General features: G+C 44.4%; 1 protein-coding gene across 50 annotated transcripts in view; it reads left to right on the top strand.

Moving 5' to 3' along the window:
* LOC100330629 (receptor-type tyrosine-protein phosphatase delta) overlaps positions 1-15,181 on the top strand; it is a 334,931-nt gene that overhangs the window by 247,196 nt on the left and 72,554 nt on the right. For 24 of the 50 annotated variants that reach the window (XM_073907732.1, XM_073907781.1, XM_073907773.1 and 21 more), the window contains 5 exons: positions 8,343-8,528; positions 9,494-9,502; positions 10,071-10,088; positions 12,170-12,280; positions 14,726-14,737. In XM_073907732.1, coding sequence (XP_073763833.1) covers positions 8,343-8,528; positions 9,494-9,502; positions 10,071-10,088; positions 12,170-12,280; positions 14,726-14,737 — 336 coding nt within the window. The remainder of the gene's footprint in view (positions 1-8,342; positions 8,529-9,493; positions 9,503-10,070; positions 10,089-12,169; positions 12,281-14,725; positions 14,738-15,181) is intronic. The other 26 variants (XM_073907748.1, XM_073907784.1, XM_073907770.1 and 23 more) reach the window with 4 other exon arrangements.

Raw genomic sequence — 15,181 nt, 5'->3', positions numbered from 1 at the left:
CTTGAGTGTGTGTATGTGTGTGTGTGTGTGCGTAAAAAAATCTATCTGTGTGTTCATGTAAGTGTGTGTGCTTATTTGCTCACTGTAATCTTGAGGACGTGCATCTGACGGCGCTTTTATTGCCGTTAATCAAAGAGCCAGCGCTCATGTGTGTGTGTGGATGGGTGTACGCAGGTGTTTGTGTGTAGGTGTGTGTGTGTGCAAATAATTATGTGTGTGTGTTCACTTTAATGTGTGGTGTTCTTGTACATGTGTGTGTTTGCAGTTGTTTGTGTGTGTGTGTGTGTGTGTGTGTTTGCACTTGTGTGTATGTGTTTATGCACTTGTGTGTTTTTGTGTATGTTTGCACTTGTGTGTGTGTTTTAAAGCACCTGTGTGTGTGTGTGTGTGTGTGTGTGTGTGTGTGTGTGTGTGTTTGTGTTTATGCACTTGAGTGTGTGTGTGTGTGTGTTTGTGTGTGCATGTCTGTGCGTGTGTGCGTGTGCAATTAATTATATGTTTGTGCGTGTGTTCATTTTAGTGTGTGTAAAAATGTCTTTGCATGTACGTGTGTGTGTGTGTGTGTGTGTGTGTGTGTGTGTGTGTGCAATTAATTATGTGTGTGTGTGTGTGTTTATTTTAGTGTTTGCAAAAATGTCTTTGCATGTTCATGTATGTGTGTGTGTGTGTGTGTGTGTGTGTGTGTGTGTGTGTGCGCGCACTTGAGTGTGTGTTTATGCACTGGAGTGTGTGTGTGTGTGCGCGCCTGTGTGCAATTAAGTATGTGTGTGTGTTCAAATGTCTTTGCGGCTTTATGTTCATGAGTGTGTGTGTGTGTCTGCACTTGTTTGTGTGTATGTGTGTGTGTGTGTGTGTGTGTGTGTGTGATGGTGTCCAGTATAAGACTCTGTTGTTAACTGGATTTCCTTTATTAAAGCAGCTTTAGCGAACAGAAACCGTCCTGTAAACGATGCTCAAATGACGACAGTATTAATGAGTTTAATATCTAGATACAGTCCAGGAAAACCGGCACATATAGAGGGATACCGACATCTGAGAGTTCATTTCCACGCTACATTAATTTCCTATTAGATCATCGTTTATCTAACGAATCTAATCCGTCTCACATCAGAAAACAGCGGGGTTCAGGCCTCTGCTTTTACAGAAAGCAACCGTACTGTACGCTGCTAAAACAACGGCCGACTCCAGAAATCCATATTTAATTATGGAGCCTCAGAAACGTCTTCTGCTGCGGGCTCGAGGAATATGAATAGGAAATGTCCCGGAGAAGAAAGAGAACAGCTCCCGGAGCAGAACGAGGACAAATGTATTTGGCTGAAGTGTAAGTTCTGTGGAAGGAGACGCGGAGGGTCGGTTGTGAGTTCAGAGATCGATTCCTCTCTGGAGAGCTGACGTATAGTCTCACGGGCATATTTTGATTTCCAACAATACACACAGCCTGAACGCCATTGATTCTGGAGCTGCATGGATTGTCACGTTCAATAATTATTAGCGGCATTGCCGCTGTTCCTCAAAGGCTGACTGCAGGCACTTGGCTTTATGGCAGGTGAAATTTGGCTCGTTTTAAAGAGCTTGATTCACACGTCGACCTTGGCATTGCTTTAAAGACTTACACACACACACACACACACACACAGCCAATACGCAATTAGCGTTGTGCTGAGCTCTGGATAAGTGTCTCCTGCGTTATTGCTCGGCCTCTCCATAAACCTTGCAAATAAATTAGCAGAGTTTAATGTGATTGAGTGTGAATTTGCCTGTTTCTGGATTGACAGGGGAAAGATGAAGCAGAGTACTGTACTTCAGCACTCACACCATTCAGTGTACAGCACAGGAAACACGAGCGGCGGGTCGTGAAGGAGCTACGCCGCTAGCAGAACTCACTCATTCATTTTCCTTCGGCTTAGTCTCTATTCACCACAGAGGATCCAGCAGCCAACTATTCCAGCATATGTTTTACACAGCGAATGCCAATCCAGCTGCAACCCACTACTGGGAAACACCCAAACGCACTCATTCATACACACAGACTCATACACTATGGCCAGTTTAGTTCATCAATCCCCCTATAGCGCATGTGTTTGGACTGTGTGGGAAACCTAAAGGAAACCCACGCCAACACGGGGAGAACATGCAAACTCCACACAGAAACACCCAATGATCCTCGAACTCGAACCAGTGACCTTCTTGCTGTGAGGCGACAGTGTTAACCACTGAGCCACTGCTCCACACTTAACTGAGCTGAAAAAGCTAATTGCGAAGGTAAGCTTGAAAAGGAAATATCTGAAAGAGAGGTCAAGATACAAGCAGAAATGGTGTATATATACAGCACTTCTGGACACTGTTAACCTAGGGCTTCCTTTTGGTGCGGAGCACACTGCATCCGTTTCTCCCAAAAAATACCTGAAATACTGATTCATCAGAGCACAGTACATGTTTCCACTGTGTGATGGTCCATCCTAGATGCCTCCGAGCCCAGGGAAGTCGATGGCAATTCTGGACACTGTTAACATAGGGCTTCCTTTTAGTCCGGAGCACACTGCATCCATTTGTTCCAAAAGACAACTGTAACATTGATTCACCTGAGCACAGTACATGTTTACTCTGTGTGATGGTTCATCCTAGATGCCTTCAAGCCCAGAGAAGTTAATGGCGTTTCTGGACACTGTTAACATAGGGCTTCCTTTTGGTTTGGAGCACACTGCCTCCATTTCTCCCAAAAAATACCTGAAATACTGATTCAACAGAGCAGAGTAGACGTTTCCACTGAGTGATGGTCAATCCCAGATGCCTCCGAGCCCAGGGAAGTTGATGGCAATTCTGGACACTGTTAACATAGGGCTTCCTTTTAGTCCGGAGCACACTGCATCCATTTGTTCCAAAAGATAACTGTAACATTGATTCATCAGAGCACAGTACATGTTTCCACTGTGTGATGGTCCATCCTAGATGCCTCCGAGCCCAGGGAAATCGATGGCAATTCTGGACACTGTTAACATAGGGCTTCCTTTTAGTCCGGAGCACACTGCATCCATTTGTTCCAAAAGATAACTGTAACATTGATTCAACAGAGCAGAGTAGACGTTTCCACTGTGTGATGGTCAATCCCAGATGTTTCCGAGCCCAGGGAAGTTGATGGCAATTCTGGACACTGTTAACATAGGGCTTCCTTTTAGTCCGGAGCACACTGCATCCATTTGTCCCAAGAGATACCTGTAACACTGATTCACCTGAGCACAGTACATGTTTACACTGTGTGATGGTTCATCCTAGATGCATTCAAGCCCAGGGAAATCGATGGTGTTTCTGGACACTGTTAACATAGGGCTTCCTTTTGGTTTGGAGCACACTGCCTCCATTTCTCCTAAATAAATACCATAAATACTGATTCATCTGACCAGAGTAGACGTTTCCACTGTGTGATGGTCAATCCCAGATGCCTCCGAGCCCAGTTAAGTCGATGGCGTTTTTGGACACTGTTAACATAGGGCTTCCTTTTAGTCCAGAACACACTGCATCCATTTTTTCCCAAAAAAAATACCTGAAATACTGATTCATTTGAGAAGAGTACACATTTCCACTGTGTGATGGTCCATCCTAGATGCCTCCAAGCCCAGGGAAGTCGACGTCGATTATAGACACTGTTAACATAGGGCATCCTTGTGGCAAAGTACAGTTTTCACTGGTGTTTGTGGATGTAACTCTGTATTGCGGTACTTGACTAGGGTTTACTGCAGTAGTCCTGAGCCCATGTGGTGATATGGCTTATAGATGAATGAGGATTCTTGATGCAGCGCCCCCTGGAGGATCGGAGATCAAGGTTTTTCAACTTAGGCTTTTTTTAACTTGCGTTTTCCATACTGTCACAACCTTTTCTAATTTGAGGTTGTATTATAGAAGAAGACCACAGTGGCTTCTCTCAACGCACTAAACTACATTTCTCTGTCTGATATTTGTGCAAGCTTATCAGGAAGTGATCATTTTGTACTCTGTTGTTTCTCATTGGATGGATTTGCAAACATGCTATGCAATATTACAGTTTTGTGCATATGTTTAATTGGCAATATTTGATGGAAACGAGTCACATGAATGAAGCTGAAAGCCACAGTAGTTTGGTGGTGTTCAGCAGACAGAGTGAACTCTTCTGGATTGTATTGACTTTGGCAGCGTGTTTCAAACTCCCAGAAAGAAGTGAGTTTCTCTCTCCCTCCTGACTCTGTTCAGTTATTTCTTCAGCTGGGCTCGCAGTATATCAGCTCTGAAGCAGACTCTGCTTCTGCTAAACTCCTCACAGCAGATTAATGCGTCTATCGGCTGCGGCGACACAGCGCTAGACTCACACACAAGTGTAGATTAGACTTCCCAGTGATCCCTCAGCAGCTTTCTGTAGCTTTTGTGGTAATTTTATACCTGCGCGTTTAGTAAAACAGACCGACACGTAACTGTAGCTCCGCACAGACGAAGCCTACACGCCACAGAAGAGCTAAAATTAGCCGCGTTATGTAGCTCGCAGCCTGTGAAGGTCACCAGAGGATTTGGAGTCGAATGTTTGCAGAAAGATATGAAAATTTGTGCTAATGCCCAAGGGACGATTACTGGAAATGTTTTAAATGGCCGGTTCTGGGCATGACGGATCATCTGTGGTTTATTTCAGACGGATGATGCCAAGAACACATCCAGGTCGTGTTTCCCACACAAAAACAACAAAGCCATCGCGGTTCCGCCTGAAGAGAATGAACTCTTTTCATGGTGACATTACTTTTTACGGCGCCCTCTTGTACTGAGATCATTTCCATTTACTGAGCTGGTAAATTATGAATTAAACCTTGAGAAGTATGAATTTGGAATAGCAGACCTTGGCACTCGCTTGGCATAAATTAAGGACATCTTCAAATCTTTGCTGAATCGCAGCGCTCTCTGAAAGAGCATTATAATGATTTCCCAGACAATGAGGAGCGTTTGAGGCTCTTTATGAGCTGCGGGAAATCCTCCATTACAGCCCAAGCCTCCCTGTGAGTGTCATAATCACGCTTTAGTCACTATTTAGACAGGGATATTATTCTGTTGTCTATCACACGCTCGTTCAGATCCTTCACTGTTTTCTGGAAACAAGAGAAAACGTCTCTAGAACTGTCAACATGCGAGCGGGAGCTGAACGGCGACGCTCTCTGATGTAAATCTGCAGTAGATCATTGCATTTCTAACCAAATCTGACACCAATTGTCCTAAAGTCTGGAGGAAAGCCGAGCCTGATGGATTTTCGCGTCTGTGTGATTTTGTGTACTTGATCGGAGGTGTTTGCAGCTCGTAGAAAGCGAATCCCGAGGGATGTTTGGTCAGTTCAGTGGTAATCAGTGTGTTTGAGCGAGTGTGTGTGTTGGTAATGTTCCCTGGAGGCTTCTTGAGCTCTTGTTTGCTTTAGATTGCTTGTGTTTGCTGTAGGTTCACACACACACACATGCAAGCAAACACACACACAGGAGGTGTTTAACCTTCGCTTTTTCACTTTACAAATGCATGCTGGCCATCGCAGGCTGAATATGTGTGTATTATATGAATGTGAATGTATTATGGTCTGAAATAGATCATTATTGTCTGGGCGGAGTGTTGAGTATTTAAACGAGGCCTCATTTATCAGCTACTTGACAATTTAATACATTTGCATTGTTTTATTTTATTGTTGGTGTTGAGGGATTACCAACTTTGGTCAATTATTATCAAATCACTTATTATAGGTAATGCAGAAATAATGCGGTTTAAAATGCGTCACATTTAACAACCATATAACTGTATTCTTTTTTTTATGTAATTCTTTAATATTATTTATTTATACAAGTGTTAATGTAAGAATAATTGATTAATTCAAAGGAAACTTTGTTTATATGTGTGTATATGTAGTTTAAGGCAGGGGTGTCAAACTCAATTCCTGGAGGGCCGAAGCCCTGCACAGTTTAGTTCCAACCCTGCTCCAACACACTTACCTGTAGGTTTCAAACAAGCCTGAAGGACTCAATTAGTTTGATCAGGTGTTTAATTAGGGTTGGAACTAAACTGTGCAGAGCTGCGGCCCTCCAGGAACTGAGTTTGACACATGTGGTTTAAGGGGTATCCAAACTCGGTCCTGGAGGGCCGGTGTCCTGGAGAGTTTAGCTCCAACCCTAATCAAACTAACCACACCTGACCCAGCTAATCAAGCTCTTACTAAATATCCTAGAAACTTCCTGGCAGGTGTGTTGAAGCTAGTTGGAGCTAACTCAGCAAGACACCAGCCCTCTAGGACCAAGTTTGGATATTGCTGGTATAGTTTGTCTACTACAGTGGTCCTGGAGGTCCGGTGTCCTGCAGATTTTAGCTCCAACCCTAATCAAACACACCTGAACAGGCTAATCAAGGTATTACTAGGTATACTTGATACATCCAGGCAAGTGTGTTGAGCTAAGATGGAGCTAAACCCTGCAGGGACACCGGCCCTCCAGGACCAGGATTGGTGACCCCTGGTCTACTGTATAAATTGTCTGCAACACACATTGATATGACAGTGCAGAATGGCTCTTTGTTCATTTCCCTCGACATTATAATCATATGTTTAATGTGTGGGAGAACACAAGAGGAGCTCTCAGGAGCAGAAGCCTCACCTTGTTTATATTTTCAAAGTCCTACCCATAGAAAAGTCACTCGACAGGGTTTCATAGACAACCCAGGAACCAAGGAAGGTTTCATTTGTAAATGTTGTAACAGGTTGTACAAGGACGGCATTTAAAATCATTAAAGACAACAGTATTTCAATTGTTCTGGCAAAAAAAAAGAGACATCTTGATCATGGGTGCCCAAACTTGGTCCTGGAGGGCCGGTGTTATTGAGTTTTGCTCCAACTTGCTTCAACACACCTGCCTGGAGGTTTCTAGTATGAGTAGTACGAGCTTGATTAGCTGGTTCAAGTGTGTCTAATTGGAGTTGGAGCCAAACTCTGCAGGACACCGGCCATCCAGGACTGAGTTTGCGCTATACTCTACAACATTATACTCTATACTTTATAGAGCTTGATCAGTCGGTTCAGTTGTGTCTAATTGGGGTTGGGGCTAAACCTTGCAGTCCTGATCTAGATCAGCCAATCTGCTTCTGGAGCGTCTTTAAGCACCTGGTGGATTTGAAGAACTGGATCAGTTTTCTGTGGTGTGTTTCGTTTGGACTGGACTTCAGGACAGATGTCCTCCAGGAGCAGGTTTGCTTCTTTGTGTGTCTTTAGGGCAGTTGTGGTATAATGGTCAGTCAGTTAGACTTGTAACCCAAAGGTTGCAGCTTTGATTCCCGGTCCCAACAATAACAGGACAATCTGGGTTTACCATTGTGAATGTTCAGGTTTAAATGAGACTACTTATCCCAGGCATGTCCAAACTTAGTCCTGGAGGGCCGGTGTCCTGAAAGGTGTAATTCCAATTCCAATCAGACCCACCTGGGCTAGCTAATCAAGCTAGCCTTTCTAGAAACATCCGTGCAGGTGTGTTAAGGCAAGTTGGAGCTAAAGTCTGCAGGGCACTGGCGCTCCAGGACCGAGTTCGGACGCCCCTGACTTATCCAGTCCTGCTTCTAGAGTGTCTCTGAGGTACATATCTGGATCTTGCAAATTTAAAGATCTTTATAAGTTGTCTGTAGTGGAGCTAAACTTCAGAACAGAGGTCCTCCAGGAGCAGGTGTGTCTCTCTGTGTGGTTTCAGGGCAGTTGTTTTCTAATGGTCAATGAGTTGAACTTGGAAACCAAATGTTGAGAGTTTGATTGCCTGTCTGGGAAGGAATTGAAGGTGTGGGGAGAGGATGAACTGCACTTTTTCCATCTTCAATACACAAGGACTGTATATAAAACTGTAATAAAAAAAAACTACAGCAGTATTTTAATTGAAGGTCATGACGAGGGATGCCCAAACTTGGTCCAGGAGGGCTGGTGCTTTGCTGAGTTAGCTCCAAATTGCTTCAACACACCTGCCTGGAGGTTTCTAGTATGACTAGTACGAGCTTGATTAGCTGGTTCAAGTGTGTCTAATTGGAGTTGGAGCTGAACTCTGCAGGACACCGGCCATCCAGGACCGAGTTTGGGCACCCCTGCTCTACACTATACACTCTACACATGGCTCTCCACTATTATTTGTATTTCAGAACAGTGTTTATATTGGTCATTTCATCATGAACCGGCTCACAGTGTGTGTGTGTCTCACTCAAAATGTGTGTGTGTGTTTGCACGAGTTAAAAACATAGAAATAATTTTAAGTGTGGGTTAAACCTTACTTGACAAGGCTCATGTTCCCTGATGAAGTGAGTGTAACAGTGGCACTGTGGCTGTGTTTCAGAGGATCAGCTGCCCGCAGGTTTCCCCACCATAGACATGGGCCCTCAGCTGAAGGTGGTGGAGCGCACCCGTACCGCCACCATGCTCTGTGCTGCTAGTGGGAACCCTGATCCTGACATCTCCTGGTTCAAAGACTTCCTCCCAGTCAACACCAGTAACAACGGCCGCATCAAGCAGCTCCGATCAGGTAACGCACCTCTGAACGCTTGGCTCCGTATCGCCAGACCAGAGACGCTTCCTTTACCTTTTGTTCCTTCAATTGGAGGCTTGTTTTTGGATTTGTGTGTGTGGGGTGGGGTGGGTGGGGGTTGATTCTGTAGGAAACGGCTTCGTCTTCTGCGTCCCCTTTTTTTCTGTGTGACGTGTCTTGTGTTCCTGTCTGTTTAATTTATTACCCATGATTCACTGCTATGACTGCATTTTTGGCCGGCTTAAATTGGGCTTTGTTTTCTCTTTCCATTTTAACACTTAGTCGCTAAAAGCAGCCGAACCATGCATAATAAATAACTCTCGTTCTCCATGTCCTTATTTTTTCTTCCTCAAAAAGCGCAATTAGTACGATCTGGCTTCATTCAGGGCTCTCAAAAGAATCATCAAGGTTGTTTTGTTTGTTGCTTTCATGTCATGACGCACACGTACCAGCAGCAGCAGAAGCAGCCTCCAAAACCAAACGCCCAAAAATCCAGGAGATGTCCGTACCTGTGTGTGAGTGTGAATGTGTGTGTGTGTGTGTGTGTGGGAGACCCTCGTTGTGTGTTTGCGCATCCAATTGACCAAAGGGCTGAACATGTTGGTGATTCTTGAGTCGGGAGCCGCAGTAAACGCTGCTTCCCTCCGCCTGCGGTCTCCGGCGTAACGCTTCCACATCCCCTGTTTGAGTTCGCCATTGTACCCCAACCGTGCCGCTTGAGTCGCTGAGAGCAGTTTTCCAGCACTCGATGGTACGATCTGTCTTCCCGGAGCTCTCGGCTCTGCCCTTGTCCTGTTTTCTTCTTCTTCCGTTGTCTGATTTCTCTCTTGATTTTCCAAGCCGTGTTTTGATAAGCCTGTGCAATAGAGTGTCAGATTTAAGTGTGTCAACCAGAGCAAACGTAAGGAATATAATCATATTTTCTATGCTGTCTTTCTTCTCTCTGTTTTGTAAATCTCCAGAGTCCTTTGGTAAGTTTGTAGATCTGAGCACACATGCCTCCCACTAATGTTCCATGTTACTCAAACTACTGTTAAAATGCATGGCATGCATTTTACTAACGGTGTCAATGAGCCAGTAGAGCACACACACACACACACACACACACACACACTAGTTGACTAGCAGTAAATAAAGCACACAAGACACGGTCAGGGCCACGATTCGTCACTGACACTGACACTATCACTCCATCTGTGTCTGAAACCACAGCTCAAAGACTGTCCACTGTTTCACTCCAAGACCAAACCCCCCAGTCAATCCTCCCCCCAGTAGATCAGGGCCACTGCAGGTCTCAGTCGGCCCCTGTGCTTCACCACTGTTGCTCTCTGACCTCTCTAGAGTGCTCAATCCTGTGCTTTTCTCCACTAGAGCCAATGGCTGTCTTTTCTCAGTTTCTCTTTCCTGTTGTAGCCTAATTCAGTCTGTAAGAAAGCAAAGCAAATCTAATTTGATTCTTCTTCCAAAGCGGCCAGACTCTCTTCTCGTACTAACGACTCTTCTTTCTTAATCTTATTTGCATTCATATAATCCACCCAGGTGGTACGCCAATAAGAGGTAAGAGTGCTCAACTCAAGTTCACAGAATGAACAACTGACTTCATTCTTCCTGTCCCACATGTGTCTGCATCCATCCATCCACCCCCCCCCGCCCTCCAACTCCATCCCGTTCTGTTCCCGTCATCCATCTCCCGCCATTTTTGCGTAAGCGCTTCTTCTTCTTCCTTTCGTTTGGTTTTCCTTCAGTTCGAGAAAGCCTCTTGTATTTTTCCCCCACACACTCTTCAGAGTCGATATGCTTACTGCAGCCCAAAGAAGCATATCCTTTACGTGTTTTTTTTTTTTCTCTCCCTCCTCTTCTATTTCATTCTTATGATTTTTTCTTTGGTTTTGGTTTTTATCTTTTGGCCATAGCAGATCATGTGTCCCTTTTTTTGTCCAACTAAAACAGCCAAACATTTTTCCCCCCTTAGCTGTTCTTGCACATGAGCCCAGATGCCGGAGACACGCCGGAGACCTCTCTGCCACGATTTTTCCCCATTAAAAAGCATCTTTCTGTCTTTTTTTGAATCGCTCTTCAATCGTCCTTCATTTGCTTTCCTCTACCTGTACCCTTCTCAAAACAAGCTAAAAAAGCCCAAACAACTACTTTTTTGATAAAGTTTCTGCGGTGCTTTTTTTCCTTCTTCCACCTATTTTTCCTTCTTGCTTTTCTTGGGTTGAAGGCTGTTTTCCTTTTTGACGTTTTTATTTTTGTTCCATTCTTCAGGGCTGGGGAAAAGCTAACAGTGGGTCTGGCAGACCATTCTGAGGTGGCCATTTTGTGTCAAATTTTTTTTGCTTTTTTTTGTGTCAGGAGCCGGCGTCCGCCGCGGTTTAGTGCACTCCAAGAAACGTTTTTCCCTGGGTCATGTGACACCACACTGCTGATCCCATTGGTGGATTTTTATGGGTGTCATTTTAGCTTTGCGTAAGCTATGGCAGTGATTGGTTGCTTTCTTGTCGGCGCTTTTTCTAATACACTTGCATTTTGTTTTTCAGCTAAGGGTTGTCAAAAGGTTGTAAGTTGTGCCGACACACATTTCTTGTTCTTTGGAAAGATTTGCATGTGCTAGAGGTTTATGTACTGGTAACGATAATTCTCCCAACAGATTTTTTCTTCTTCAGTTTTTTCCCATTCAAGCAGCACTTGATTTTTGTTTTTTGACCTGGAAATGCTGCCCTTTTTTTGTCGATTGGCCATTTTATTAATCGATTTGAATTGAATTCAACACCAAATTTCTCTTTTTTTTTAACTGTCCTTCCCCTTTATGCTGCTTTCGTATACTGTAAACCTTTTTTTATTTGAGTCATATGCTGCCGTATCGCAGTTTCCACTCATTCCCATGATGAACAGTCCTGTGAGATGTGTAATAATATTGCAGGGCTACCTCCCTTCACCTTTTGTAGACCTTTCAATTGATAATCGATCAGTATCATCATTATTGATTATTACCACGGCTGTTTTTTTCTAAACAGTAACGATTTTGAAACCACCCGTACGATTAAGTGCCTTTAGAAACCCTGCAACATGTATCTTGTACTCTATGTTTTCCTCTCCATTGATGTGGTTGTAAAATGTCCGAGATAATTAACGCTGCAAAGTTTGTTTTCCTTTGTGTGTGCCTCCTCAAATGTCTACTGCAGCGTTCGCCGTTCGCTCTTCTCTAGGCCCGCTTCCCGGATAGTTTCAATTCGAGCACCTCCAAATTACCCAGTTCCTGACAAAATCATAATATGCATCGCGAATGCACCGTGAAATCCATCTTTAGTGCCGAAATTGCTTTCCCATCGTGCATCGGGCCTAGAGAATGAAGTGCTGCATTAGATATTTTAAGGGGGAAACATTTCTACCCCCAGCTTCCCAGGAGCTTAGCTTGCATAAAGTCTATAGGAAGCTCTGCGGAGAAGAGGGTTAAACGTCAGCATAGCCCAGCCGTTCTGTTGCGTCCACCCTTACGGAGACCCAAACAGAACAAATAATGCAATTCATACTGAGAAATAGGCCTAGCGAGTGTGACTGAGTGAAGGTTGTTTAATGGCTTCTATTATTATTGTAATTACCTTCTTCTCTGCTGCGTGTTTTCTCCCACTGTGCAGGAGCGCTGCAAATCGAACAAAGCGAGGAGTCGGACCAAGGGAAGTACGAATGTGTCGCGACCAACAACGACGGCACACGTTATTCCGCTCCTGCCAACCTGTATGTCAGAGGTAGGAAAAGCCCACGGCGGTAAAGAAAAGCAACAAAAGAGCACGCACACACACCTGAATGACACCCGAGAGCGCCTCAGCTTTGTTGTTTGGATCGCTTTGGTTTTCTACAGCCCTGATTTTCTGCCTGTTTTGAGTTTATTCTCTATTTTAATGACGTTAATGCTTGCTGTGTTTGTTATGTTACTGACTCTTAAGCAATGATAGAATGACTTTAACCTCTCTGCAGCAAATGTCTGAGCGCTCTATTTAGCACCTTTATTTCTCACTGCAGACGTCAAACTATATTTTCATTTATTCTAATTGAATTTCAATGTTTACACTACAGTCTTCAGTCTAATATAATGTAAAAGGTGTATGTGTGATTCTTCATTTAGATGACCTGATCATATTAAAGGAGACATTATGCCACATATGCAGTATTTGTGTTTTTATAAAGCATCAAAAGTCATTCATTTTAAGTTCTTAAGCTTGATTAGAGTCAGCCACTTTTAATGTCACTGAATGAAGAAGGTCGTGTGACTGAAGAATCACTCCTCTGTATGAATATGAGATGTTTATTGATATTAACATATGATGGAGGATTTGTCTTTGTGTGCATTCTTCACTTCAGGTTTATAAGTATATAAAGTCAACATGAAATTGCATCAGTATCCCCTTTATATATATATATATATAACAAGACATTATTGAGTAGTCTGCTTTATAAAGAAAACTGCTTTGCATAACAAGAGTGTTAAAAGCACCACAGCCATATCACCTTGCAGCCCGAGAGCAGTTACTCAAAGCTGAGCAGGGCTGAGCCCGGTCAGTACCTTGATGGGAGGCCACATGGGAAAACTAGGCTGTTGTTGGAAGTGGTGTGGTCAGCAGGGGGCGCTCAACCTGTGGTCTGTGTGGTTCCTAATGCCCCAATTAAAGTGAAGGGGACACGATACTGTTAAGCTGTGTTCACACCAGACGCGGAACGCGCGGATAAATTGCGCTATTCGCTTGTAAATAGCTGCGTGAACAAGGTTACTCACTTTATTCGCGCGTCAAATTCACTTCAGAACAGACGCGGATTGGCGTGATGGGCAGGGCTTCTGTCTGCCCCGTGACTCTAGCTTCATAGCTAAAGGGCTAACATGGATTTTATGAAGAAAATAACAGTGTTTATGTGCTTTATGAAGGATGATAAACAGCGTCGATACGTTTAGAGCCGTGTCTGAGTCCACTACATCCTTTCAGAGGTGCATCCAGCTCTTTAAGCTCATAGACTCCTCCAGAAACTGAACCTGGCTGATGGAGGTTTTCAGCGGTGCCTCTGACTGAGCCCAGCCCAGTTTGATGAACTTCTTGTGGGTGTCTGCTGGGGGATTTCCCCTGGGACACTGACAACAGGCGATACGTCACAATCACGCCCCCACAAGAGCAAGACCCTGATTGGTTAACGCGGCCAGAATGTCCGCTAAAGTTCAGATTTTTGAACTCGAGTGATTTGCGCAAAATGCACATTAAGCATGTCAAATGCTCAATTCGCACCATGCCATTCGTGCCATTCGCACCGCGCAATACTCGTCATTCGCGCCGCGCCATTCATGCGTATCGCACCGCAGGATGTCTATTTGCACGTTTGCATTGACTTAAAATGTAAATCACTCGCACTTGACGTGCGTTCCGCGTCTGGTGTGAACGCAGCATTAGTGGGTGCCGTTTTTCCGATAAACCGAGGTCCTGACTCTCTGTGGGCATTAAAAATCACATGGCATTTCTCGTAAAAGAGTAGGGGTCGTCAATTGGCCCTTACAATCATGGCCTCCCAATCATCCCCATCCACCAAACTGGCTCTATCACTGTCTCTCCACTCCCCCAAATGCTGGTGTGTGGTGAAGCGCTGGTGCTCTGTAGCTGCCGTCACACCACCTAAGTGTGCACACTGGTGGTGGTGTGGAGAGACTTGGGTGCATGGCCATACACGATAAATGCGCTATATAAATACACAATACGTTCAAAACAAGACCACTAATCAGACTTTTGATTTCATGTTGACTTTAATACAAAATGTAATACTTTCAGCTGCCAAAATATGCTCCATCCTATAAAACTTGAAGGCCTGATGTACTTAGGAGAGCGGGCGTATTGATGCACAGGCCCAGTCATGTGGTTTACATTAAAACGCATGTATATACACGTCAAATATGAACAAAACTCCAGACCAAAGTCAGCGCGAGCCGCAGGGACCGCTGATGGCACGTAAAGCTCATAACTGGACCTGTGTCATTTTCTTTAATGGGCAGCGCATTAAAAGGCCTGTAAAATGCAGCACACTTTTCTTTTCCTAGACATTCTGTCTCTAGCAGCAATTCTCTGGGTTGAATGTGGCCTGTTTTACTCTCTCTGTATTTTCCCTTGTTTTTCTCCTCATTTTATTTTGTTTCCGCATCAATTCCCTACATCCCTCAGAGCTGCGAGAAGGTTGGTGTGTTTTTTCTTTCTAACCATCTTCAAACTGAAAGCCTGTGATACAAACACTAGTCACGATTCCCGAGAGTGCGAAAGCAATGATTGTAGCTGCATTTGCGTGTCTATGAGTCGATTCTGCTTTTGGTTCCTTATGTTTTGGACAGTTTCCTTTTGTTGTGGTCTGAACAAACGTCCTGCCCTCCGCTGTACTGCTTGACCAAAAAGTGGTGCATGTCAGTCCGAATGTGTGCAGTATGTCGGGGAGGGGGGGGGTCTGCATGGTGGATTGGTCATGCTCAAGTTGTCCGTTCTTCACCCTCATGTCAGTGGTCCTGCTTCGCTACTCTGACCAGCACCACGCACACGCTCTCCTCGTAACACTCAGCTGTGTGCTGACCTTGCTCGGTGCAGACTGTGATGGGACATGCTCCGCAGCTCTGTGAGATCAGATATTTT

The sequence above is a fragment of the Danio rerio genome, chromosome 7 (assembly GCF_049306965.1).
Source record: "Danio rerio strain Tuebingen ecotype United States chromosome 7, GRCz12tu, whole genome shotgun sequence".
NCBI classification, from domain to species: domain Eukaryota; kingdom Metazoa; phylum Chordata; class Actinopteri; order Cypriniformes; family Danionidae; genus Danio; species Danio rerio.
The sequence above is the reverse complement of the archived record's forward strand: the minus strand, read 5'-3'. Positions and strand labels throughout refer to the sequence as shown.